The sequence below is a fragment of the Mandrillus leucophaeus genome, unplaced genomic scaffold (genome assembly GCF_000951045.1).
Source record: "Mandrillus leucophaeus isolate KB7577 unplaced genomic scaffold, Mleu.le_1.0 Scaffold762, whole genome shotgun sequence".
NCBI classification, from domain to species: Eukaryota; Metazoa; Chordata; class Mammalia; order Primates; family Cercopithecidae; genus Mandrillus; species Mandrillus leucophaeus.
In genome coordinates, this window is record NW_012108275.1 from 509,975 (window position 1) to 536,813 (window position 26,839).

A 26,839-nucleotide genomic window follows, 5' to 3' on the forward strand; every position below is an offset into this window, starting at 1 on the left:
CCTCCCAAAGTGCTGGAGTTACAGGCATGAGCCACTGCACCCAGCCTATTCTCATCCATCCTTATTGGACTCTTTGGTCAGTGTTAACTGACTCTTTCCTATAGGATAAATTCTTAAACATGAGATAGTAGTCAATTCTGCCAAAACTCAGTTGTTGTTTCTAAATTTCTCACATTGCTTAAGGTCAACTCCACCATGATGCTATAAAAAGACGTTTCTACATTTTTTCATATATTTGTGTAAGTTTGTTTTTAGATTTAAGTGAATTTTAAAGACGAAATTTACCTATCTATATGGTATGAGGAAGGAAACCTCTTACTTTCATATACAAGACCAATTATGTTACACTATTTATTACATAAACCATACTTTATCAATGATTACGGTGCCATCTTTGTCATATATTAAGTCCTAACAAATACCTAAATATGTTTCTACAATCTCTAATCTATTTACAGATCTACTTGACAGCTGTCGAACCAGTACATGCCATTCTGATCATAATACCTTTAAGATAAGTTTGACCATTTAACATAAGAAGTAATAACCAGGCTGGGCTCAGTGGCTCACGCCTATAATCCCAGCACATTTGGAGTCTGAGGTGGGTGGATCACCTGAGGTTAGGAGTTCAAGATCAGCCTGACCAACATGGAGAAACCCCCGTCTCTACTAAAAACACAAAATTACCTGGGCGTGGTGGTGCATGCCTGTAGTCCCAGCTACTTGGGAGGCTGAGGCAGGAGAATTGCTTGAACCCAGGAGTCGGAGCTTGCAGTGAGCTGAGTTCACACCATTACACTCCAGCCTGGGCAACAACAGCGAAACTCTGTCTCAAAAAAAAAAAAAGTAATAACCAAAGAAAAAGTGGGGGAAAAAATCTTCCTGAGTTGAAGAAAGGAAAAAAAAAAACTGACATGGCAGACAAAATAGTCTAAAGGGATTCCCTACTACAAAAGAATGAGATCTTACACAAAACAAAATGTTTATTGCTGGGCTTCCAGGAAATAAGGTAAACCTCTGACAGTAGGTCCAAACCTTGAACTGACAGCAGAACAGAAGTCCTAAGACCCTTAAAAAGTCAGCTTGTCCTGCAGGCATATGTGATATTAGCCCTGCAATGTAGAGTTCAAATTTGGGGTCAATAGAAAAAAAATAATAAAAACTGAAGCTGAGCTTTCCTGATTAAAGAAAGGGAATAAAAGTGACTCCTAGCAGAAGCTATTCCACTCACAGTTTCATTTGATGAATTTTCTGCAAGTTACAGCTAACCAAATCTGACTGTCAAACATACATGTTAATGAATTTCTTCTAAGTGAGAGCCAGCTGAAATCACAAACAACAGATTTGGACACTCTTAATTGTTTTAATTATGTATAAGGTGTTTTAAATAAATAGGAGATCTTTTTTGTAGTTCGTAAATGCGACGATTGGGTTTTCATGTTTTTGTGTGAGATGTGCCTCCCTTAAACCTTGTTACAATGTCAATACATTACCCATCTGATGTGGAAGAAAAAGAAAACAAACAAACAAAAATAAATAAATAGGAATCATAAAGCAATAAATTACAGAAACACAAATATGAGGAATAAAAGATTATCCCAAATGACTAGGCGTTAGAAGAAGTCAAATGGATTTTTAGCCATTAAAAATTGTTGAAGCAAAAATTTGAATATATGGATAAAAATTAGTTACAGCTTAAAACAGAGTTAGTAAACTGGAAGTTGGGTAGATTACATTATCCAGAATACAGCCCTCTCACTCCCAAATAGATAGTATGAAATAGAGATTAAGAGATAGAATTGAAAGATTGGAAGGTTGTAGCATATATCTAATTCAAATCCAGAAGGAGAAAACAGATAAGACTGAGAAGTGGCAATATTTGAAGTTATTATGGCTGAGAATTTTCCAGAAGCAATGTATGATATTGATCCACAGATACAGATGCAAAATGAATACCAAGGAGAACAAATAGAAAGAAATCTACACTTAAACGTATTTCTGTGAAATACAAAACACCAATACCTCACCCTACCACTCCCCTCACACACAGAATGCAACTACTGAGATAAAATAGACTACTTATAACGTACTGACAATTAGAGTGACAACAGACTTTTTCACAATGTGGGAAGGCAGGAGACAGTGGAATAATATCTTCAAAGTGTTGAGAAAAAATTCTGTCAATCTTAAATTGCACACCCAGAAAAACTATCTAATTTTAGGAAATACGTTGTGAAGTATTTAGAGGTAAAGTGCTTAAGAGTACAATAAATCTGTAACTTAACTTCAAACATTTAAGACAAAAATACATAAATATATGTGTATACACACATATTTAAAGAGAGAGAGAAGCAAATAAGATAAAATGTTAACATTTGGAGAATCTTAGTGAAGGGGATATTTTGGAATTCTTTATGCTATTTTTACACCTTTAGAAGTATAAAATGATTTCAAATTTTCAAAGATAAAACTCCCAATAGCAATAAGAAATATAAGTACCTAGAAATAAAAGATATTAAGAAGACTACAAAGGAGAAACACACTGCATTGTTAAGAGAACACTTAGCATTATACAATGTATATAATTATACAGTTACACACTGTACACATCACAACATCCACCACATTTACCTACAAACTCAATGCTTTTCCTATAAAAATCCCAAAAGGAATATTTGAGTAACTTAAGCTGATTCTAAAATTTATATAACAGATAAAAGACCCCAAAATAATTAAAATAGCCCTGAATTTTAAAAAAAAAACATGAGTGAGGACATGCCCTGTCAGATAGCAAGACTTATTATGATAAGTCATCATAATATGATATGTCATCTATGGATGACATCGTACTTAAGACAGCTTAGTATCAGTTCACATAGACAAAGCAATCATCTGAACAAAATCGAGAGCCTGAAAAAAAAGGCCCACACTTATGTGGACACTTGATTTATGACAAAAATGGTGAACTATTCAGTAAATGGTGTTGGGACAATAGGCTACGAAAAAAAAAGAAAATCATATATTTATCATATACCATACACAAAAGAAGCCATCTGTACTGTATTATATACAAAACTTGAATTCTCTTAGAGAACGTTATAGGGTAATTGTTGCGGGAAGTCAGGGACTCCGAATGGAGGGAACGGCTGGCACCGCGGCAGAGGAACATAAATTGTGAAGATTTCATTTTAATAAGGACATATATCAGTTCCCAAAATTAATATTTTTATAATTTCTTACAGCTGTCTTACTTTAATCTCTTAATCCTTTTATGTTCATAAGCTGAGGATGTACATCACCTCAGGGCCATTGTGATGATTGCGTTAACTGTACAAATTGATTGTAAAATGTGTGTTTGAACAATATGAAATCAGTACACCTTGAAAAAGAACAGAATAACAGCGATTTTAGGGAACAAGGGAAGACAACCATAAGGTCTGACTGCCTGCAGGGTGGGGCAGAATAGAGCCATAGTTTTCTTCTTGCAGAGAGCCTATAAACAGATGTGCAAGTAGGAAAGATATTGCTGAATTATTTTCCTAGCAAGGAATATTAATAATTAAGACCCTGAGAAAGGAATGCATTCCTCGGGGTAGGTCTATAAACAACTGCTCTGTGAGTGTCTGTCTTATGCAGTTGAGATAAGGACTGAAATACACCCTGGTCTCCTGCAGTACCCTCAGGCTTATTAGGGTGGGGAAAAAATGCTGCCCTGGTAAATTTGAGGTCAGACCAGTTCTCTGCTCCCAAACACTGCTTTCTGTTGTTTAAGATGTTTATCAAGACAATACATGCACAGCTGAACATTGACCCTCATCAGTAATTCTAATTTTGCCCTTTGCCTTGTGATCTTGTTCTCCTATTTTGCCTTTTGAAGCATGTGATCTTTGTGACTTACTCCCTGTTCATACACCCCCTCCCCTTTTCAAATGCTTAATATAAACTTGTTGGTTTTGCAGCTCAGGTGGGCATCACGGTCCTACCGATATGTGATGTCACCCCTGGAGGCCCAGTGGTAAAATTCGTCTCTTTATACTCTTTCTCTTTATTTCTTAGCTGACCGACACTTAGGGAAAATAGGAAGAACCTACATTGAAATATTGGGTTGGATTCTCCCAATAGATAAGATTTTTATAACCTTAAGGTAAGGAATTATTTCTTAAACAAGATTGAAAGGCACAGATAAATTCAGCTACATTAAAATTAAGAACTCTAGCCAGACATGGTGGCTTATGCCTGTAATCCCAGCACTTGTGAGGCAGAGATGGGCGGGTCACTTGAGGCCAGGAGTTTGAGACCAGCCTGGCCAACATGGCAAAACCCCATCTCTACTAAAAAATACAAAAACTAGCTGAGCATGGTGGCGCACGTCTGTAATCCTAGCTACTCAGGAGGCTGAGGCACAAGAATCATTTGAACCCAGGAGGTGGGGCTTGCAGTGAGCCAAGATCATGCCACTGCACTGCACCCTGGGCAACAGAGTGAGACTCTGTCTGAAAAAAAAAAAAAGAAAGAAAGAAAAAGAAAACTGAATGTCCACATGCGAAAGAACAAAGATAAAGATAAGACCTTTATCTTGTACCATATACAAAAATGGACTCAAAATGGATTAAAGATCTAAGCATGAGGCCTAGACCTATAAAATTCCTAGAAGAAAACATAGGGGAAAAGTTTCCTGATGTAGGATTTGGCAATGATTTAGTGGAGATCACTGGATAATGATAAAATTAGATAATGATTTCTTCCTTTGTATATGACACCAAAAGCACAAGCAACAAAAGAAAAAAAAAAGACAAATGGAACTACATCAAACTGAAAAACTTTTGTTCATTAAAGGACACAATCCACAGAGTGAAAAGGTAACCTATGGAATGGGAGAAAATATTTCCAAATCCTATATCTGATAAGGGATCCAGAATATATCAACAACTACAACTCAACAACAACAAAAATCAAATAACCCATTTTAAAAGTGGGTAAAGGCATGGAATACTGTGTGGCTATGAAAATGAATGAGATGGCCAGGTGCAGTGGCTCATGCCTGTAATCCCAGCGCTTTGGGAAGCTGAGGCGGGCAGATCACAAGGTCAGGAGTTCAAGACCAGCCTGGCCAACCTGGTAAAACCCCATCTCTACTAAAAATACAAAACTTAGCTAGGTGTGGTGGTGGGCACCTGTAATCCCAGCTACTCAGGAGGCTAAGGAAGGAGAATCACTTAAAGTCAGGAGGTGGAGGTTGCAGTGAGCCGAGATCGTGCCACTGCACTCCAGCCTGGGCGACAGAGCAAGACTCCGTCTCAAAAAATAACATAAAATAAATAAATAAATAAATCATGTCCTTTGCAGCAACATGGATGGAGCTAGAGACCATTATCCTAAGCAAATACAAAAACAGAAAGCCAAACACTGCATGTTCTCACTTATAAGTGGGAGCTAAACATTGAGTGCACATGGACACAAATAAGGCAACAACAGACACCAGGGCCTACTTGAGGGTGCAGGGTAGGAGGAGGGTGAGGATGGCCAAACTATCTGGTACTATGCAGATTATATGGGTGACAAAATAATCTGTACACCAAACTCCTGTGACACACAGCTTACCTATATCACAAACCTGCACATGTACTGCTGACCCTAAAATAAAAGTGAAAAAAATGGATAAAGGATCTGCTTGAGTAGACATTTCTCCAGTGATAATACATAAATGACCATCAAGCATATGAAAAGATGCTCAACATGACTAATCATCAGAGAAAAGCAAATCCAAACCACAATGAGATATCACTTTATACCTCTTCAAATATCAGAAAGAATAAACAAGAAAACCCCAGAAAATAACAAGTATTGGCAGGAATATGGAGAAGCCTGGACCCTTGAACACTGTTAGTATGACTGTAAAATGGTACAACCATGGTGGAAAACAGTATGGCGGTTCTTTAAAAAGTTAAAACAGAACTACCATATGGTCTAGTGATCCCACTTCTGAGTATATCTCCAAAAGAACTGAAATCAGTGTTTTGAAGAGAGATTTGCAAACCCCTGTATCTAGAAGCACTATTAACGATAGCAAAGAGTTGGGAGCAACCTAAATGTCCATCAATGGATGAATCAATAGACAAAATGTGATATATATGCACAATGGAATACTATGCAGCCTTAAGAAGGAAAGAAATCCTGTCACATGCAACAACGTAGATTACCCTTGAGAACATTATGCTAAGTGAAACAAGCCAGTTATGAAAGAAACAACACTGTGTAATTATTCCTATATAAGGTATCCAAAATAGTCAAATTCATTGATATAGAAAGTAGAATGGAGGTTACCAAGGGATGAGGGAAAGGGAAAATGGGAAGATGTTGTTTAATGGATATGGAATTTCAGTTCTGCAAGATGAAAAAGTACTGGTGATCTATTTCATAACAACGTAAATATGCTTAACACTACTGAACTGTATACTTAAAAATGGTTAATATGTGCCAGGCGTGGTGGTTCGTGCCTGTAATCCTAGCACTTCGGGAGGCCGAGGCGGGTGGATCACCTGAGGTCAGGAGTTTGAGACCAGTCTGGCCAACATGGTGAAACCACAGCTCTACCAAAAATACAAAAATTAGCTGGGCAAGGTGGTGCGCACCTGTAATCCCAGCTACTCAGGAGGCTGAGGCAGGAGAATTGCTTGAACCTGGGAGGTGGAGGTTGCAGTGAGCCAGGATCGCGCCACTGTACTCCAACCTGGGTGACAGAACTGGACTCTATCTCAAGAAAAAGTGGTTAATATGATAACTTTTATGATTTTTTTAACCACAATTTAAAAAATCCTATTTTAGTGCACATGTATAAGTAAGATATACAGAAATTCCTGGCTCAGTGACCCTTCTGGATACTGTGGGAGAAATCAAGTAGCAGTTGGAAGGGGCTAACACAGTTACACAGATCATAAAGTATGCTGTGAGACAAAAGGGGCAGAGTTGTTTGTTTATTTTGTATTTTGGGCCCATATTTGCTCAAGAGCTTTATGTTTATCAATCAGATAATTTAAGAATGTTTGCTTAAATATCACTTTGGTTTGCTGAAATCAACACAGCCTAAGGATAGAAACCTAGTTTTTCCTCAAATTTGGCCATTACAGGTTGAATTATGTGTGTCCCCTCAGATTCACACATTGAAGTCATAACCCCCAGTACCTTAAGATATATTTTATGTTGTGTTTTTTACCACAATAAAAAAGTTAAAAAATATTTTTAAAATAAATAAACTCAAAATGGATCAAAGACCCAAATATAAACTATAAACTCTCTTAAAAGAAAACATTAAACTGGGCGTGGTGGTTCATGCCTGTAATCCCAGCACTTTGGGAGACCAAGAAGAGTGGATTGCTCGGGCCCAGGAGTTTGAAACCAGCGCAGGCAACATGAGGAGACCCCCGTGTCTATATAAATACAAAAATTAGCCAGGCATAGTGGAGGACGCCTGTAGTCCCTGCTGCTCAGGAGGCTAAGGTGGGAGGATCACTTGAGCCTGGGAGGTAGAGGCTGCAGTGAGTTGTGGTGACATCACTGCACTCCAGCCTGAGTGACAGAGTAAAACCTTGTCTCAAAAAAAATAGGGAAGAAGCTTTATGACATTGGGTTTGACAAAGATTTATTGGATATGACATCAAAAGCATAGGCAACAAAAGGAAAAATTGACAAGATGGACTTCTTCAAAATTGAAAACTTCTGTGCATCAAAGGGCACTATCAACAGGGTGAAAGGGAATCTGTGAAATGGGAGAAAGTACCTGTAAGTCATATATCTGATAAGAGATTGATATATAAGATATATAGAGAATTCTTAAAATACAGTGACCAAGAAAAAAACCTGATTTTAAAATGAGCAAAAGATTCAAATAAATGGTTTTCAAAAAAATACAAATGGCCAATAAGTATATTAAAAAATGGTCAACACGAGGCCAGGTGCAGTGGCTTGCCTGTAATCTCAGCACTTTAGGAGGCTGAGGTGGGAAGATCAGTTGAGGCCTAAGTTCAAGACCAGCCTGGCCAACACAGTAAAATCCCGTCTCTACTAGAAATACAAAAAAAAAAATTATCTGGGCATAGCAGCACATGCCTGTGGTCCCAGCTACTCAGGAGGCTGAGCCCAGGAGGTGGATGTTGCAGTTAGCCAAGATCATGCCAGTGCACTCCAACCTGGGCGACAGAGCAAGACCCTGTCTCAAAAAAAAAATCGTTAAGCATTAGGTAAATGAATAACAAAACACAATAAAATACCACTTCACATATACCCATTAGAATGGTTATTACTTATTATTTTTAAAAATGACAACAACAAATAATGTGTTGGTGAAAATGTGGAGAAACAGGAACTCTGTGCATTGCTGAGGAAAAATGTAAAATGGAGCAGCTGCTATGAAAAACAGTATGGCAATTTCTCAAAACATTAGACATAGAATTACCACAAGATCCAGCAATTCCACTTCTGGGTATATACCAAAAGAACTAAAATCAAGGTCTGAAAGGGACATTCGTACACCAGTGTTCATATCACACTGTGATTAGTGCATTATTCATAATAACCAAAAGATAGAAACAACCCCAGCGTTCATCAGTGAATGAATGAATGAATGAATAAACAAAATGTGGTATATACATACAAGGGAATATTATTCAACCTTGTCACAAAAGGACAAATATTGTATGATTCCACATATATGAGTGTGGGAACAAGAGTGACTTCTGACTAACCCTGAGTCCAAAAATGCCTCCATAATGTCTAGCTGTCATTACTTTTTGTGTAGGAACAGCTAGTCATTGTAAGTTTCCTCCAAAACAACCCTTAATACTGTTAGAAACATCATAGGCTGGGATTCCTGTAGCACCTACACATTCCTTCCAGAGCACATCTATTGATACTTTTCCCCCAAGACATCAGCCTCCACAAGGATCTGAGAGGTTGCAGTGCTAAGATCTACCTGTCTTGCAGCCCCCAAGACCATGCTTCTGTCCATAAGTTCCCCTGATAAATCATCTCATACCAACAAACTGTATTTGTCTACCTCCTTCTTGATTTCTCAGCCTCTTTGGTATTTGGGGATCTCTTTGCACATACAGCCCTTCCACAGAACAATGAGGTACCTAGAGTACTCAAATTCATAGAGACAAAAAGTAGAATGGTGGTTGTCAGGGCAGAAGGGACAGAGGACAGGGGAACTATTGTTTAATGGGTATGAAGGCTTGGTTTGAGAAGATGAAAAAGTTCTGGAGATGGATAATGGTGGTGGTGGTGGTGGTTGCAGAATAACATAAAAATGCTTAATGGCACTGAATTGTAAACTGAAAAATAATTAAAATAGTAAATTTTATGCCGTATATACTTTTCACAATTAAAAAAATGGCTCCTAGGGGCAATTGTAAAGTTGTATCTGGTGTTCCTAGTACAAGAAGACATGGATGTGCCTTATGTGTGTGTTAGATGAGCCTTGTTCAGGCATGAGTCATAGTGCTGTTGGCTGTGAGCTCCATGTTAATAAATCAATGATATATATTACATAAGCTGTCTGTAAATAGAGACACACATAAAACAAGGTTATGTGTTGATTGCTTGACAAAAGTGTTGTGACCAGAGGTTTACAGAATCTAACTCTGTATTTCCCCTGTGAACAATGTTCAGTGTTCACTAATTCATCGTTTTCAACAACTTTCAGAACATAACTATCATGACTAAAAAGGATCAGCTGGGACAGACGCGGTGGCTCACACCTGTAATCCCAGCACTTTGGGAGGATGAGGCGGGAGGATTGCCTGAGTCCAGGAGTTCAAAATCATCCTGGGCAACATAGTGAAACCCCGTCTCTAATTTTTTTTAAAAAGTTTAAAAAAAAAAAAAAATCAGCTGTATGTTATAAACTCCACAATACATTACTATTTTTGCTTTAAACTATTCAATTATCTTTAAAAGAGATCTTTTAAAAACATCTTTTACATTTACCCACATATTTATTATTTGCAGTGCTCTTTATTTCTTTGGATAGATACAGATTTCCATCTGGTATCATTTTCCTTCTACCTAAAGGGCTTCCTTTAACACTTCTTGTAGTGATGGTGTGTTGATCATGAATTCTTTCAGCATTTGTATGTCTGAAGAAGTCTTTATTTCATATTTGTTTTTAAAACATAGCTTTATTGAGATATAATTCATTTGTCATACAATTCACCCACTTAAATTGTATAATCCAATGTTTCTTTGTGGTTCACAGAGTGTGTAACCATGACCACCATAAATTTTAGAACATTCTCCTCACATGAAAAAGAAACTTTGGCTGGGCGCAGTGGCTCATGCCTGTAATTCCACCACTTTGGGAGGCAGAGGCGGGCTGATCACAAGGTCAAGAGATCGAGACCATCCTGGCTAAGATGGTGAAACCCTGTCTTTAGTAAAAATACAAAAACTAGCTGGGTGTGGTGGCATATGCCTGTAGTCCCAGCTACTTGGGTGGCTGAGACAGGAGAATTGTTTAAACCTGGGAAGCAGAGGCTGCAGTGAGCCAAGATTGCGCCACTGCCCTCTAGCCTGGCAACAGAGCAAGACTCCATCTCAAAAAAAAAAAAAAAAAAAAAGGAAACTTCACAATCATTAGTAGTCATTCCCCATTTCTCCCCCTGCCACCTCTTATCCTCTTCCTCCCACATCCTCATATTCGTTTTGAAAAATATTTTTGCTGAGTTGGAATTCTAGGTTGACTGCTTTATTCTTTGAGGAAGGATAGAAGCCACTGTCTTATGACTTGCATGCTTTATTTATTATTTATTTATTATTTGCATGCTGCTTACTTTTGTTCCCCTGTATGTTCTTTTTTCTCTAGCTGTTTTAAAGGTTTTCTCCATATCTATAGTTGTAAGTAATTTAATTATGATGTTCCTTGGTGCAGTATTCTTCATGTTTCTTCTGTTTAGGGTCTGTTGAGCTTCTTGCATTCATGGGCTGATCAAATTTGGGAAAATTTTGGTCATGATTTCTCCTCTTTTTTTTGTTTTTGTTTTTGTTTTTGTTTTGAGACAGAGTCTTGCTCTGTTGTGCAGGCTGGAGTGTAGTCGCGCAATCTGAGCTCACTGCAACCTCTGCCTACTGAGTTCAAGCCATTCACTTGCCTCTCAGCCTCCTGAGTGCTGGCATTACAGGTATGTGCCACCATGCCCAGCTAATTTTAGAATTTTTAGTAAGGATGGGGTTTCACCATGTTGGCCAGGCTGGTCTTGAATTCCTGACCTCAGGTGTTCCATCCACCTTGGCCTCCCAAAGTGCTGGGATTGCAGGCATGAGCCACTGCACCCAGCCTGGCTGTGATTTCTCTAAAAAAAATTTTTTTTGCTATCTATTTCTCTTTCTTCTCCTTCTGGAGCTCCAGTAACATGTATAGCCCACTTGATGTTAGCACAGCTCACTGATGCTCAGTTCTTTTCTTTTCCATTTTTTTTTTTACAAGGGGCTTGCTCTGTCACCCAGGCTGGAGTGCAGTGACCTAATTACAGCTCACTGCAGCCTCAACCTCACTGGGCTCAGGTAATCCTTCCACTTCAGCCTCCTGTAGCTGGAACTACAGGTGCATCCCACCACACCTGGCTAATTTTTTTTTTAGACACAGGGTCTCATTATCTTCAGCCCAGGCTGGTCTTGAACAACTGGGCTCAAGCACTCTGCCAGCCTCAGCCTCTCAAAGTACCAGGATTGCAAGCATGAACCACCACGCCAGCCTCTTTTCACCTCTTTTCTTTTATCTCACTATATTGTGTTTTGAATAGTTTCTATGCCTATACTTTTTATGTCATTAATCATTATTTGCAATGTATAACTGTTGTAATTATATCTGATATGCTTTTCACCTCAGACATTGTATTTATCAATTCCATAATTTGTTTGTTTGTTTGTCATCCAAGCTGGAGTGCAATGGCACAAGGTTGGCTCACTGCAACCTCCACCTCCCTGGTTCAGGCAATTCTCCTGCCTCAGCCTCTTGAGTAGCTGGGATTAAAGGCATGTACCACCACACCTGGCTAATTTTTGTATTTTTAGTAGAGACAGGTTTTTGCCATGTTGGCCAGGCTGAAACTCAAACTCCTAACCTCAGGTGATTCACCTGCCCCAGCCTCCCAAAGTGCTGGGATTACAGGCATGAGTCATGGCACCCAGCTCCATAATTTTTATTTGAGTATTTTTCTTATAACTTCTGGATCTCCTCTTACCATATTCATGTTTTCCTCTACCTTCCTGAATATATGGGGACAAATTTCAAATATAGTAGTTGTTTTAATGTCCTTGTCTGCAATTCTACCAAACATGTCATTTAGGGGTCTACTTCTATTAATTGATTTTTCTTCTCATTGTGTTGTGTTTTGCTGTTTCTTTTCATGCCTAATATTTTCAAATTGAATAGCTGGTACATATTTACTGTGAATTATACTTTCTTGAATTCTAGGGTCTTATTTTTTATTCTTTTAAATATTTTTGAACTTAGGTTACTTGAAAATGGTTTGTTTGTTTGTTTTGTTTTGTTTTGTTTTTTGAGGCTTGCCTTTAAGCTTTGTTAGGTGAGACCTGAGTCGTCTTTAATTTGGGGCTAATTTTTCTCTGTTACTAAGATAGTACTCTTCTGAGTATTATATTCGAATTAAATGACCCTTGTATGTTAGGAGGCCTTTCCTTTCTGCTCAGTGGGAACACAAACTATTCTCAGGCCTACACGAGCTCCACGGATTGTTCAGCCTGTTCCTTTTCAGTGTTCTTTCTCTGGCCTCCAGACAGGTTCTTCATATGCAAGTACTAATCAATACTCAGCTGAAAACTTGAAGGGAACTCCCTGCAGATTTCTAGAGCTTTCTTTCTTTCTTTGGGTGCTACTTTTTAACAGGTTTTTAAAGTTTTTTACAAATATACTGGAGAATCATGCAATGCTACCAGCATTGGATCACAAATCTGCACATTCCTTTGCAATGAGTCCTGCAATGGCAGAAACTTTTATCTCACCTTTATTTTTTACTATGACCCCTGCATTATCTTCAAAATAAGGAAACATGCCATCTTTTCTCTGGTATGACTTTCTTTGTTGAATGACTGCTGCTGGATGTATCTTCTTTCTTAGCTCTGGTTTGCCTTTTTTTACTGTGGCCATTACCATAGCATCCACACCAGCAGTGGGAAGTCTGTTCAGCTGTCCCTTGATCCCTGTCTGTCACAGAGATGATATACATGATCATAGTTCCCACTACAAGACCCAAGGGAATCTGGAATTTCATACCAGTGGACCCACCACATCCTTGCTTCAACATCTTGAATGTCTGAAAGGGGCAAAAAGCTAGAGTTTTCTTCCCAGGCAGTTTTCTCCTGCATGAATACTGTGTTCTGTGAATTCTAGACACCTTGTTCTCTAATTCTTAATTCTGTCTCCTCAACTCAAGGAGATTGCTGACCTTTGTTTGAGTTACTCTCCCTGTGCTGTGTTCTGGAAATTCTTTCCAGGCAGTAAGCTAAGGTAATCATGGGCCTCACCTCATTATTTCTCCTCTCCTCTGTTAGTTCTTTCTCATTTCTCATCTCCATGACTTATTTTCATGACTTGTAAAATGTTAGAGTTATTTATTGCTCAGTCCTTAAGCTTCTTGCGCTTTTTACTCTCCCTAGTCAGCTCACCTGGTCACAGGACTTTAATATCATCATCATATTCATGACTCCTTAACTTATTTATCTAGTCCAAATCTCACTGGAGATTTGTTTTTTCATTTGCCTTTGTGATATCCTCACTTTGATGTCTAATTGTGATCTCAAACAACATATCTTAAAATTGTTCCTCCTACATTCTTCTTAATGATAACTTTTTTTTCATGAATACTGGGGATAAAGACCTGGGTATGATCCTTGACCCTTTTCTTTCTCTTACTCCTTGGATTCAGTTTATCAGCAAATCCTGGCCACTCTTCTACTAAAACAGTTCCAAGAATTCAGTCTTTCTCATCACTCCGATTACCACCACCATGATCCAAGCCACCATCATCTCTTGCCTGGATAAATTTAGCAGCATCTTAACTTCTCTGCTTCTCTTACCTGGCCTACTGAAAGTCTACTTTCAACACAGTAGCTGAATTCATCCTGATGAATGATTAGTCATAAGTTAGAGCACATCTTCTGCTCAAAAGGCTTCCCAGTTAACTCAAAAGCCAAAGTCCTTTTGATGACTTACAGAACCCAGTCCATGCCCACTCTGACCTCCCCCTCCCTACCCCTATGCACTCACTCTGTGCTAGTCACTTACCCTCCCTGTTGTTCCCCAACTATTTCAGACATGTTCCCACCTACGGCTTTGCACTTGTTGCTACCTCTGTCTGGAATTACCTTGCTCCAGCAAGCCATGTGATCAGTTCCCCACATTCTCTTTAGGTCTCTATTCAAAAGTTACTTTTTCAGTTAGACCTTCCCTGGCTACTTTATCTAAATAGCTATATATCTTCACATCTATTTCCTTATTTAACTATCAACATCCTTTTTAAATTCTCAACTATTAATTATGCTTATTTTAGGATAGATGAGATGAAGTGAATTGCCCGAGGTCACACTGCCAGTAAATGGTAAAGCATGTAGATTGTCTCCAGAAATTTCTGAATATATTCATCTTATGTACATGATATTTAGCCTATATAACTATTTACATATGTTTATCACATGTATACACACACCTATAGATATATCCCATCTTCAAGCTATATTTCATCATAGCTGTTTCTAAGTACTCCATGATTGATGCAACTGGTAGAGACTTGGAAGAAAGATGATGTACTTACCCAGCTAGCATTTACTGGGCATCTACTAGTAGGTGCTAGGCGTTGTGATGAATGTTAAGGATATAGAGATGAAAGATGCAGTTACTGTCATGATGACCTCACAGTTGGGAACAGGGAGAAGACAGATACTTAGAAGTTCCATGGAGAAAGAACTAGATAGGACCCAATGGATAAAAAATACTGAATGAAGATTCTAGTCCAACACAAGAAAGTTTCTAATGGTCAAAGTTGTCTGAAAATGAAATGGGCTAGAGGGTAGAGTTCCTCTCACAGGAGTTGTCCCAGCAAAAGTAGGGTGACAGTTGACCTGGCTGTTATAGAAGGGATAGACTTAAACATAACATGGCTGATCAGGAGCCAGGTAACCAATGTGAGCTAAGGTTTATTAAAGACACTTTTCAACAAAGGTTTATTAAAGACATTTGCAGAGATGTGTGTAGGGCTAATGGAACTAATAAGAATTTTGATGCACCCAGGGGACTAGCAGAAACTGGAAGGCATTTCCACTTCATACCTGAAGGCACAGGGGGAGTCTGATTAAAAGCCAGAGCCTAGGAAAATAGGCTCTCAGAGAGAAAAAGAATTTCTAGAGAGAAGCAGCAACTGCCACAACTGGAACAATACAGCATTCTCAGAAACAATACACCTGCACTTCTCTATCCTCGGGTTGTTCGGTTATTTGCAGTGCCACTTATTCACCAAATGCAAATGGAAGCCAGAGGCAAGCGCCTGCCAGTGACACAGTTGATAAAGGAACTAATACTATCCACAAAGGTCAGTGCTGGAGAGCACCCAGCAGGGCAGAAGAGGGTGAAATGGATCCAGAGGGAAAACAGGATAATCAGTAGAGTTGGTTTTCAGGGCCCTTTATTTATTCAGAGGCAAAAAAAATTTTCCCTGTAGACTCTACAAATGAACAATTGGGAAGCGAACCTGAACTGTGGGGTGAGTGGAGCCTAGAGAAAATTGGAGCTGAGTGGATAATCTGGCTCTGTCCTTCCCACATCTTTTTCCCATGCAGCCTCACCCTCGTGCTCTCTGGTGCACACCACCAGCCATCCCTGCCCTGGCGCCCGAGAGAAGCGCACCGGCTGGGAAGCCTCCTTCCTGAGCCGGTGTTCAAGGGCGTCCCAGCTCACTGAGGGCCAGGAAGCGAGGCCTGGGCACACGTCCCGTCCGGCCCGGACGCTGGTGCCCGCGGGGTCCTCCTCGCCCTGCTAGATCGCGGCGACCATTTAGAACCCCGGCTGCCAGACAAGCGAAGCTTTCCACGTGGGCAGAGGCGACGTTGTTCAGGTGGCAAGGATCCAAGGCTGAGCCTTCCTCCCCTCTGCGTCCACCCACCGCCCCTCCCCACCCCCGACCTAGAAAAGGACACGCACACAAAAAACTTTCGCCACACTATTAATATATTCGCGTTTCCTCCCACTTTCCCAATGGGCTACCAGCTGCAGAACTCCTGAATAGAAAGCTTAATTGTGCTTTGTCATGCAGAATACCTCGATTTTCTATAGAAGGTTACAAAGGGCCATTTGAAGTATTTCTTTCTCGCCTAATAGTGAACCATTTGCATAGGGTACCTCTGCGCCTGCCAGACCCAGGTAGCTGCTCCGAAGCTCCGGGGGCCCTGGAGTAACAAAACCCAGGGCGGTTTCCAAAGGGCGCCCTACCCCGCCTCTCGTTCAGCGTTTGGACTTTTCTCTCCAATTCCCTCGGGTCACGGCCAGCCCTAGGCAGCTGATTTGGAGGACGCGAAATATGGCCTTCAGTCCGCGGGTGTCCAGCCAGCTCATCTGATATCTTGGAGGCCTCGGGCCATCCAGGCCCTTCTAGCCTGGACCGGAGCCTCTTCTAGGCCAGGTCTACCGAACCCAGGTGGTGTTTTTCATCTTCTACCTGCAGGTTCAGAGACCAGGCCTTTGCCCACGCGGGGTCCTCCACCCACTTGCTTCCCACGTAAGGCCCAAGTGAGGCGCTGAAGAACTGGAAGTTGATTATGATTTCGGTACCAGGGCTGCTCGTTTCTCCTGGTTGATTGACAGTGCTGCGTTCAGAATACCTTTTCTTGTTGCTTGTTTTGACAGTTCCGATCCAGGTCTGTGTGACATATAAAGCTAATAAAATTCTAATTTCATTGTTAATCTTATTTCATTGCAGTATAGGTTTTTACCCTCACACCTGCATGGCAGGGTGTAATTCCATTAATAAAAAAAATCAACATATTCATTGCATGTCTTTTCCCTGATGATATATTGTGAGCAGTGTGAGTTGAGAATGAGCCATTTATTCCCACCGTGAATGAGCCTGCATGGGGCGGGAGCTTCACCTGCCCCTCAGTCAATTAGGAATGTATCGAAAAGTCTAGCAGAAAACGAGTTAAATTAACCGTTGGCTAATTTCCTTGTGTCCCTCCTACATAATCCCCCCTTTTCAGCTTGCCCCAGAAATTACCACATGTTGCAAGGTTCAAATAGTGCCTAATGAAACAGTGACTAAACGCTTCTCCCTCCAGCGCCACCGACGGGGGAGCCCTTTCGCCGGCCTTCAAAGCTTGCCCGGTTTCGTGGTCCTGGTTCCCGTATCCAAGAAAGAAAAAGAAAAAAAGAGACGAAAAGGAAGAGAAAGAAATTTTTGACAGGCAGGGGAAAAAAAAAAAAAAATCTAAGCTGTCAATAACTCTCTATCCAGCGGGTGAAACTACATTACTGCCCACCCACTTCCTGCCACCGATGATGCAGTGGGATTCCAAGATGCCTGTGCCCGAAGTAGAGACCCAAGTAGGAATGGCAGCTTTAGCATCCTCCTCTTTCCCTGGAGAGCTAGGGTCCTGGGACGACGCGGTTTGAGCCATGGCCAGGGGAGACTGGTTGGGGAAAACGGCCAGGAGAACAAAGGGTAGGGGTAGAGGGCAGATATCAAGGCAGAAGGAGATGGAGACAAGACAGAGAAATGCAGGCAGAGACAAATCACTAGGGAAGCAGATGCAAAGGCAAAAAAAAAAAAAAAAAAAAAAAAAAAAAACCACCAGAGTAACAGCAAACACACCTCTAAGTCTCAACTCCCTTATCCCGAGTTAAAACTACATGTATGACTTAAGCAACTTATCAGCCTCTAGCCAAACGCATTTTGAAGCCCTGACATTCAAAATCTTAATAATTAATCATTCTTATTAATTAATTAAGGAGGAAAGGAGGAAGGTGGCTGGCTGCTGCTTGACCCCAAACAATCTAAATTAGGGTTTGTGAAGGAGGTCTCCAAAAGCATGCACTCCCTCTCCTTCCTGTTCTTTCTTTTTCACACTCTCAAAAATTTCCATTATAATCCTTCAAGGTCTGGGGCAGGCAGAGCTTCTCACCCTGCTCCATCCCTTCCCAGCAAACTGAGACCATGCTGGCTTCAGCTTCTTGGAGCTGGCTGCCACTCAGGCAGGGAGCTCTTTCCTATCGGGAGCAACTCCCACCTGCCTTTTTTGCTCTGCACCTGCTGTGGGTGGTTTCTCCTTGAACTTCAGAATCCAACTAGTTGCCTAGAATTAGTTTCGCTACGGTGCTCACAGGCTAAATATTACTACATTCTCTCTCTCTCTTTCCCTCTCTCTCTCTCTCTCTCTCTCACACACACACACACACACACACACATCTTCTCTCTCCTCTCTCCCCTTGCCTCCCTCTCGCTAGAGACTTGAGTCCCCATTTGAAATGGTGCAGCTAATACAAAGTCATCAAAGCACTATGGTTCTTGTCTTAAAGTGACAGCCTGCTTTATGAGACTGTTTGAAATACTCCCCTTGCTTTTCAATGTCTCTCTATCCATCTTTGTCTGCTCTTCAGAAAAGGGGACAATATAAAGCCCAGCCTGGCGAGCTCCCCACGCTCAGTCCTGGGCAGTGCCAACCTCCGCCTTTAAGCAGATTGAAATTGTCACTGCTTCATTAATCTGAAACTAGTTACTTTCCTAAGCACATAGCATAGACTTCCGATCTGTTAGGATTCACTTAGGGGAGCCCCTGGGGCCTTCCTGGGTTTGGGATTTAGAAGGCTCAACCAAGATACAGCAAGGGTTCAGGAAAATATAGGGTTCAGCTTGAAGAAAAGCAGTGCCCAGTACCGAAGGGTGGCATTGACATCAGTGTAAGAGAGCACAAAACACTATTTTCAGAGACAATGGGATGCCCAGGATTTTGGAGGGTACACTTGAGAATAAGTAGTCTGGCTATGGCAACAGACAAGGATATCTACTGCCACATGGAGGAGCACTACAGGTCTCACGGGCTTCAGATTTTTTTTTTTCCCAAACAGAAGAAACTGGAATCCAAATTTCTTTGCAAGTTGGAGTTTTGCTAATCTTTTTTCTTATATGAGTTCTGATTCAAGTCTGATTCTAAGAGACGTCTTTAGGTCCTGTGCTTCTTCGGCCTTTCCCTTAATTCCAGCCTGTGTTGCCCACTCAAGTGCCAGATGTTGGATATAGAAGCCTTGGGTCCTTGTAGAATTTCTATGAGACAAGTTGCCCCTTTTCTTCATACCCCCACCATTAACAAAAGACAATACAAAGGATTCTATTACTTTTGATATTTCTAGCTGCCTTAGAATAGCAAGTTTTTGGGTTCTATTCTATGTAGTTTAGGGAAGAGATGTGGGCATTTTTTAAGAGCTCGATTTTCAGTAATGTGAGCCTAAAGATTTATAAAATAGATTTATATTGAATTATGTTAATAGACGCCTAATAAATGCACCATTTAATTGCATGGAAAAAAATGTTCCCTTTTAAAAGGTCTGTCACCTTAACAGGTACATTCAAAGATTCCCTGTGAATAATGAAAATAGGAACAATTGCTTTGATGCACTGAGCTGCATTCATCTTCTAGGACAGCTTTGGGCTGTGTTTGGAGAAGATGGGAGGAGCTCTTTTGAAAGGAGTGATTGCTCCTTTAAACCCTATTTCCTCTAGCAAATAGGTTCTATTGGAGTGTCATTCTCCCCTCTCTCACACCCGTAAGGCTGGGCTTGAGATCCTGCCCCAGAGCTCTTCTCCATGTCTCCCCTCCAAGTTCAGATTGTTTTTCCTCCCCACAACCCAACACTGAGTACCTCCCCATCTCCCTCAAAGAAATCTCTCAAGGAGTGCCATTAAAAGCAAGTGGAACCTGCAGGAAAGGTATAAGTGGGAAGCAAAAAGAAAAAGAAAGGCCAGGGGCGGTGGCTCACGCCTGTAATCCCAGCACTTTGGGAGGCCGAGGCGGGAGGATCATGAGGTCAGGAGATCGAGACCATCCTGGCTAACACAGTGAAACCCCATCTCCACTAAAAATACAAAAAATTAGCCAGGCGTGGTGGCGAGCGCCTGTAGTCCCAGCTACTCAGGAGGCTGAGGCAGGAGAATGGCGTGAACCCGGGAGGCAGAGCTTGCAGTGAGCTGAGATCGCGCCACTGCACTCCAGCCTGGGAGAAGAGTGAGATTCCAACTCAGGGGGGAAAAAAAAAAAAAACAAAAAAAACCCTGGTTAAAAATTACCCTTTTCCATCTACATCACCACCATCAATGGACCCTTTCTGTCTCTCTCACACACACACGTGCCTCATGCATGCACGCACTACACACATGCCCATACAAACACCCTAGTGCCTCTGTGACCGCTTTTAGTTAGAACCACCGCCTTTCTGGCAATTGTCTGACCACAGTTAGAGTGGGCCAAGCAAACTGCATTTCTAATCTTTACCAGATGTAACTGGACAGAATTGGTGGGGCGTTGTGGAGCTGGGGAGGTTAGCAATGAGGAGACGGAGGGGGAGGTCAGATATCAAACACTTCACATCCCCAAGTTTTTTGTCTCTCCTAAAATTATTAGATATGCTTTAGGGGAGTGGGGAAGGGATTTAGCTATGATGACCACTTCAGAATAAGGACCCCAGAGGAAAAGAGGTCTATGGGCACCAGTGTCTCCATCATACGTGCCCACTGACACCCTAAGGATGGCCACTTTTGCTTTTGACCTAGTTTGCTATCAGTATCAGGCCCTTGGCCTTAGGCATTAGTTGGTGGCTGAGTGGGAGAGTGAAGGGGAAAAGTCTCTGTTCCTCCTCTATGCTCTGAATGTCTGGGCTGGGCCAGGGCATATGGGTGAGAGGTCACCCTTCCTGCTCTCCACTCTGCCTTCCACCCCCAGCTCTTTTCCTGTTTAAAGCTAATGTGAGACTTGTTCTCAAAAAGATGGACTCAACCACACTCACAGCTGGTGCTACCCACTGATTTTCTCTTGGTGGAGCAAGTTCCTGCTTTCTAATTCTCATTTTCACTCTCTTTCCATTCTTCCTTTCTTTCCATGACCTCTCTAAGAGGTCATGCTCCGGGGGGAACAGAGTTCTGTTTCTGTTTTTCAAGTGGGGCATATTGGAAACTAGTATCTAGTGCTTCCCCAGGTGGAGAAATTGTCAAGGGTGACCCCATACATCTTAAACTTTCCTCTTAAATGGGTGTTTGATATCAAGATTATTTAGCTGAAAATGTGAGTTTCTGAGGGTTGGCTTAAATGTTCTTAAACTAAAGTGAAACTGTTGGTCTTTAGAATCAGACCGACTCCAAAATACCAGAGCATTATTCTGATTTTAAAACTTCAAAAACATCACTGATATTTTTTGAGGAGTGGGGATAGGGGAACATGTAAAACTTGTTCTAGCACAGTGGGAGACCTCATACTCCCTTCTGAAAGTGACCAAAAAAGTCCACTCTGCATCGGATGTCCTAGAAGGAAGACCTCCCTGGGAACCTTGAAGAACCTTTTCTTCCGTGGAGAGTGTCCCAACGTCTAAATAGATATTGCTCTCCACCCCCCCTTTTTTTTTTTTTTTTTTTTTGGCTCTGGACACAAATACTTTGTTTATTCTCCTTTCCCTAGGGAACTTCCCCAAAGATCGAAGCGAGAGGTGCTGGAGCCATCCAAGGCAGATCCAAGCTATCTAACCAGGGTTGGCGCTGCGGCTATCTGCGGCATGGCAGAGCTGGGCCCACCGCACACGGTACCAGGTGTTCCAAGTGCGTGACTCCGCAGGGCCTGCGAGCCGGGAGCCCAGAGCTGGGCGAAGCTTAAGAACTGTGATCGGGGCTAGTCATGGACATAGGGGAGGGCTAAGCCCGAGCGCGGAGCCCCAGAGGGGCCGGGCTGGGTAAATGGGACAGGGACCAGAGGGGTCTCCCCACAGCCCAGAGGAAGCTTAGCTTTGGGCAAGAGCGCAAAGAGCTGCAGCAGGAGCTCTTTGTGCTTCTTACTTTCCCGGGTGGAAATACTCTGCTTAAACTCCTGTTCTTTGCGCCTGCAAACTCCCTTCCTCCCACCTCTGTTCTCGCGCGCGGAGAGACCTGCTTCTTCGGAAGAAGGAAGACAGGATCTTTTCGAAAGGCAGCCGGCCTACGCCTCCTCCCTTTCGTGGCGGGCAGGGTGAAGAGCCCGGAGCTCTGTGTATGAGAGACGGGAGGAAAGAGATTCAGAGGTTTGAGCCTCCCAGGCCAGGCAGTAGTGAGCCGGCTGTCTGGGACCTCTATGCAGGACAGAGCTCAGCCCATTGCACAAAGCCCCTGCAGCTCCCTTGTCAGCCTGACGCAGTGCGGGCCCTCCTCCCTATGTCCCTTGCCGGAACGAAGAGGAATCTTCCTTCTGAGCCTACTCTGTGTGTGTGTGCGTGCTAAAGACAACACTCAGGGAAAACCGTGGCCAATTTTAGAACCCCAACCGCACCTGGCGAGATTCAGTCCCACCGGCCTCAAGTAAATCAGACCTAAAGCCCTTGTGTAAATGTGTTGTCATTAACTCCTGTGGCTTGAACCTATTGGGTGGCATCTTTATAGAACCTAATCAGAAATTACACTAGTCGAGGATTAGTGGGGCTCAGCTTGCAGGGAATGAGACCTCTTCATTTTCCTGTTTCCAGCTTCTTCACTTCTCTCCCTAAGAAAACAATCCCAGGCTGCACTGAGGAGAGAGCCAGGTTGCCCTGCAGAGGGAAGAGCTAGAGTTAATTATCTGGGACCAGGCTTAAAGAAAGTGATTCTGCTAGGCTTTGGGAAGGGGTTGGGGGGAGGGCGGAGACTAGAAGGGAGCCAAATGACTGAACGTTAGGGAGACCAGGAAAAGAAAACCCAAAACTCACAGATCTAAAGGCATCTCTGGGCTGCTTTGAAAAAGTGAGATTATAAATCTTTGAACAGAATACTTCCCGTCCCTGACTTTTTGTTTTCTCGGCATTGAGGGAAACCCTCTAATTTTGCTTGCAGCATCGTTTTTAAGTTTCCACTGTTTGCTTCTGACCTGTTTGATGGATTGTTTTCTTCCTAAAACTATTCTGACTCTACAAATTCCTTCACATAATTCAAGTTTTCGTACTGAGAGAAATGAGGAAGTAGGAAGAAGAAAACAAATACTAGACGGGGGATTTTCACCCTTCCTTGCTAATTAAAGGTTTACCTGTCATTAACTGTCAGTGCCATTCTAAATGGAATGATTTGTCCCATCAACTGTGAGGAGGTTGCCTATTTTCAGGATGGAGAGGCACTACCTGGTAGATGCCATCATGACTAAAGGTGTCTCTTTGGAAAGAGTTTCTGTTACATAGAAAACCTATTGAGCCACAAACTCCCATAGTCAAGAGACCCACATTACCAAGTTCTTACTCAACATTTTCATTGAAGTCCTCATACAGCTTTTTCCCGTACATGCCTTTCTCTAGACATTGGAGGAGGGGGCAGGAGAAGATAGGGAGAGCAAACACCACAAATTTAAAATTCTGGTTTTTGTTTCATTTATTTAAATAAATATAAATATAAATTTTATATAAAACTATTCACATACAAAGGGACTTCCAGTGACTTAGATTTTAAATTCTCCTCAGGTGAAATTTCAGAAAGCAAGACCTACAGGGTCTAATTTTCTAAATTATTTTCAACTTGGGTATTTTTGTTTGAAAACGACAACAGAAAATAATCAATAAACCCTGTATTCTTATCGGGTTCTGAAAGAGAGTAGGGATGGGGAAATGACATGAGCTTTCAAAAACCCCATACAGTGTTAAACTTAAACAAACCCTGTTTTTCCTCTGTTATATGATGAGAATGAGTTGAATTATAAGTTATTTACATTTTTATAAAACAATCTATAACTTCTAATTGGAGCCCCAGATAAACAGGTCAAGAAGGAGACACGAAGGTTCAGGCCCAGCTTGTCCATTCCAGAACATCTAGGTTCGTTTCTTCTCCAGATGGGACCACTGCAATGAGCACGGATTTGGGCCCCTGGGTGCCCCAAGGTTGGCGTTGCCTGGTCTGCCAGGAGCGGGGGATGTGAGGGAGGAGGCTCTTCCTCATAAGGGGGAAATCTCCTTGTCATCGTTGGCAGAGGCCGGCGACAGGGAGTCCTCATCCTCGGAGCGCGCGTAGTGCACCTGGCTCCCGACGCACTTGCAGCCTGCGTGACTGTTCCTCTGCGTGCCCTTCCCCTCCTTCTTGTGCTTCACTCGGCGGTTCTGAAACCAGATTTTCACCTGCTTCTCCGACAGGTTCAGGTAAGTGGCGATTTCGATCCTCCGGAGTCGAGACAGGTACATGTTGGAAGAGAATTCTCTCTCCAGCTCCAGGAGCTGCGTGCTAGTGAACGCCGTCCTCATCCTCTTGCCGTTGGGTACCTGGCTGGCGTCAGAGCCTCCTGCGGACCGGCGAAGAGAGGGTCGAGAGGTAAGGCTCGGGCAAGGCGCTCCCACCCCACGTGCTAACCAGGACGCATTTCAGGGACCCATTCAGGGAAGCCCAGCCGAACATCTGTATCTCTTTCCCATTTCAAGGCACGTGGTTGCTTAGCGGGGAAGAAGAGAGACGTGCAAAGCAAATAAAGGTCTTCGATGCACAGGACGCGAAGTCACAGGATTAAAGAGGGATAGGGGCTTGCACTATCTGATCGTCTCTCTGAGCCTAGCGGAGAAGCGCGCAGGCTTGGCCAAAAACGTAAAAACGCTTTAGCCAGCCCCGACGCGGGGATGCCACACGGGTTCAAATACACCCACCCCAAACCCCAAGCAGTTAACCTCCAGTTTCTCCGGGGTGACATTCGAAGTCCCTAAGGCCCCAATACTAATAAGGCAATACTCGAGCACCTAGTACTAGGAGTAAAACGCACCAGGCTGAGTGGAGAAGCTGGCAAACTAACTTCCACCTTCGTGGAACCTCTGTGGCCGACTCTACAGTTACACTAAAAGCCCCTCCTCCCTCTTCACCCTGTCCCCGGGCTCCCACTTCCTCCACTGGAGGTGGAAAGTTTGCCCCAGGAGCGCGAAAGCCGTGGAGCACAGGTGCCCCAAGACCCCGCCCTACCCATGGTGAGGCAGTGGAATCTCCGCGGGTCCGCCACGTTGTAGGTGGTGGCGGCGCAGACAGGTGCATGATGTTGCGGGTGCCCCAAGGCCGCCGCGGCGGCTGCCGCCGCTGCTGCTGCTGCCGCCGCCGCGGCCGAGCCAGGCTGCTGGGACTGATGGTGGTGATGGTGGTGCTGCGGCGGGTGGTGGTGATGGTGCGCATGGTTCACCCGCGGGCAAAACTGCGCGTCCCCAGGAGCCGAAGGGAACTGGCTCTTAAGCAGAGGCAGTGCCCCTGTGGCCCCCGCCACCCCACTGCCTCCGGCCGCGGTAACCCCGGCCCCTGCGCTTGCGCTGCCGGCACCCACAGACCCCCGAGAGGAGTGCAGGTGCGAAGTGACGCAGAGAGGGCACACGCAGAACGCGCCGCTCTTGCGGGACGGGCAGCCGGGGCCGGACACGGACATCACCAACGGGGACCGCATGCCAAGCGGGATGAAGAAATCCGGCCCGGGGTGCGGTTCAGGCAGCGAGGGCGCAGGCCTTGAGGAGTCCTTGATGATGAGCGAGTCGACATAGAAGGAGCGCGACATGTCGAGAGGGGTTGGTGGCTGGAAGCCCCGGCGGGTCGCGGCGACCCCTCTCCTCTAGTGTTCTAAGCTCTGCCCTGGAAGCCGGGCACACACGGGCAGTGAAGCCCTTGGGGACGCAGAGGTGTTGGCGTCTGGGCTGGGAACAAAGGGGTCCCCGGAGAGGGTTGGTCCTCACGTCCCCCGCCCGGCGCCCCGGCTCGGGTATTTTATAGCCCCCCACCCCGGCACGTGATGCTGCGGAGTACCGCTCGGCTCAGGCTCCTCGGCAGCTCCCCACCCTCGGGATAGGCTGCCCGAGTCACAACAGAAGCCGCGAGGAGGGGCGGGCGCGCGGCGGGGAAGAACTCGGGGGAGGGGGATGGGGGAGACTTTGCAAAGTGTAGGTTTTGTTAATTTCCCGGGGAGGCCGGCCTCCTCCCCCTCTTTCTCCACGCTTTACCGAGAAATCACAGCGCTGCGTCCTCCATCCCACCCCCTCTCGCTACTCTGGCCCCAGCCCAACTCTTACCCACGCCCCGCCGCAGAGCGTACCAGGTGGGGACTTGGAGGCCTTTTTAATAGGAATGCTCCGTGTTCCCAGCTCCTCTGTGGTAGGGGTGGCTGCGGCGCGGTGAAGTGTGAGGCCTGCGGTTTGTAGCAGGATTGTGCGGGCGGCGGACTGGCAGTCTTCCAGTCCCTGAGCGCAGCTCTGGCCACGGTTACACCTATCCCTGTCCACAGCTTTGGACTTGGCAGAGGTCATTCAGGTGGTTAGTTCAGGACAGTCCGGCGCAGAACAGTGAGGCCTCCCAGCTAAGAAGCCGTCAAGCTTTTCACGCTGATGTTGGACAAGGTCTAAAGTGGCTTTGTACTTGGGGCCCTCCTGGGGCCACTCAGACCAACGACCCTTCCTTGTTTCCCTTTCTGATCGGCGCCTCCCACTTCCGCAGACAGAGAGAGAGAGAGAGAGAGAGATGTTGAAGAGTCATCCTTTTCTTTTTCCAAATAGTCAACACCATGGCATTCCAGGGCAGCCCTACAAACTCCATCCTGAAGATTTTGGACGGAGGACCTCAAACACCAAGCCCTCCTAAAGACGGAGCAGGGA

At 43.6% G+C, this 26,839-nt stretch overlaps 1 protein-coding gene across 1 annotated transcript; it reads right to left on the minus strand.

The window, feature by feature from the left end:
- Nucleotides 1–23,599: 23,599 nt before the first annotated feature.
- On the minus strand, nt 23,600–26,066 carry GSX2 (GS homeobox 2). Its single transcript, XM_011966503.1, has 2 exons — nt 25,179–26,066; nt 23,600–24,516 (listed from the first exon to the last, which is right to left on the minus strand). The coding sequence occupies exons 1-2, from the start codon at nt 25,750–25,752 to the stop codon at nt 24,176–24,178; spliced, it is 915 nt and encodes a 304-aa protein (XP_011821893.1). The 5' UTR covers nt 25,753–26,066; the 3' UTR covers nt 23,600–24,175.
- Between the last annotated feature and the right edge of the window lie 773 nt (nt 26,067–26,839).

Bases quoted from the DNA above. Each gene is read 5' to 3' on its own strand.
- GSX2 (XM_011966503.1), bottom strand. From the start codon at position 25,752: ATGTCGCGCTCCTTCTATGTCGACTCGCTCATCATCAAGGACTCCTCA. The intron at 24,517-25,178 runs GTAGGGCGGGGT...GCCGGTCCGCAG, and splicing joins ATTCCACTGCCTCACCATGG to GAGGCTCTGACGCCAGCCAG.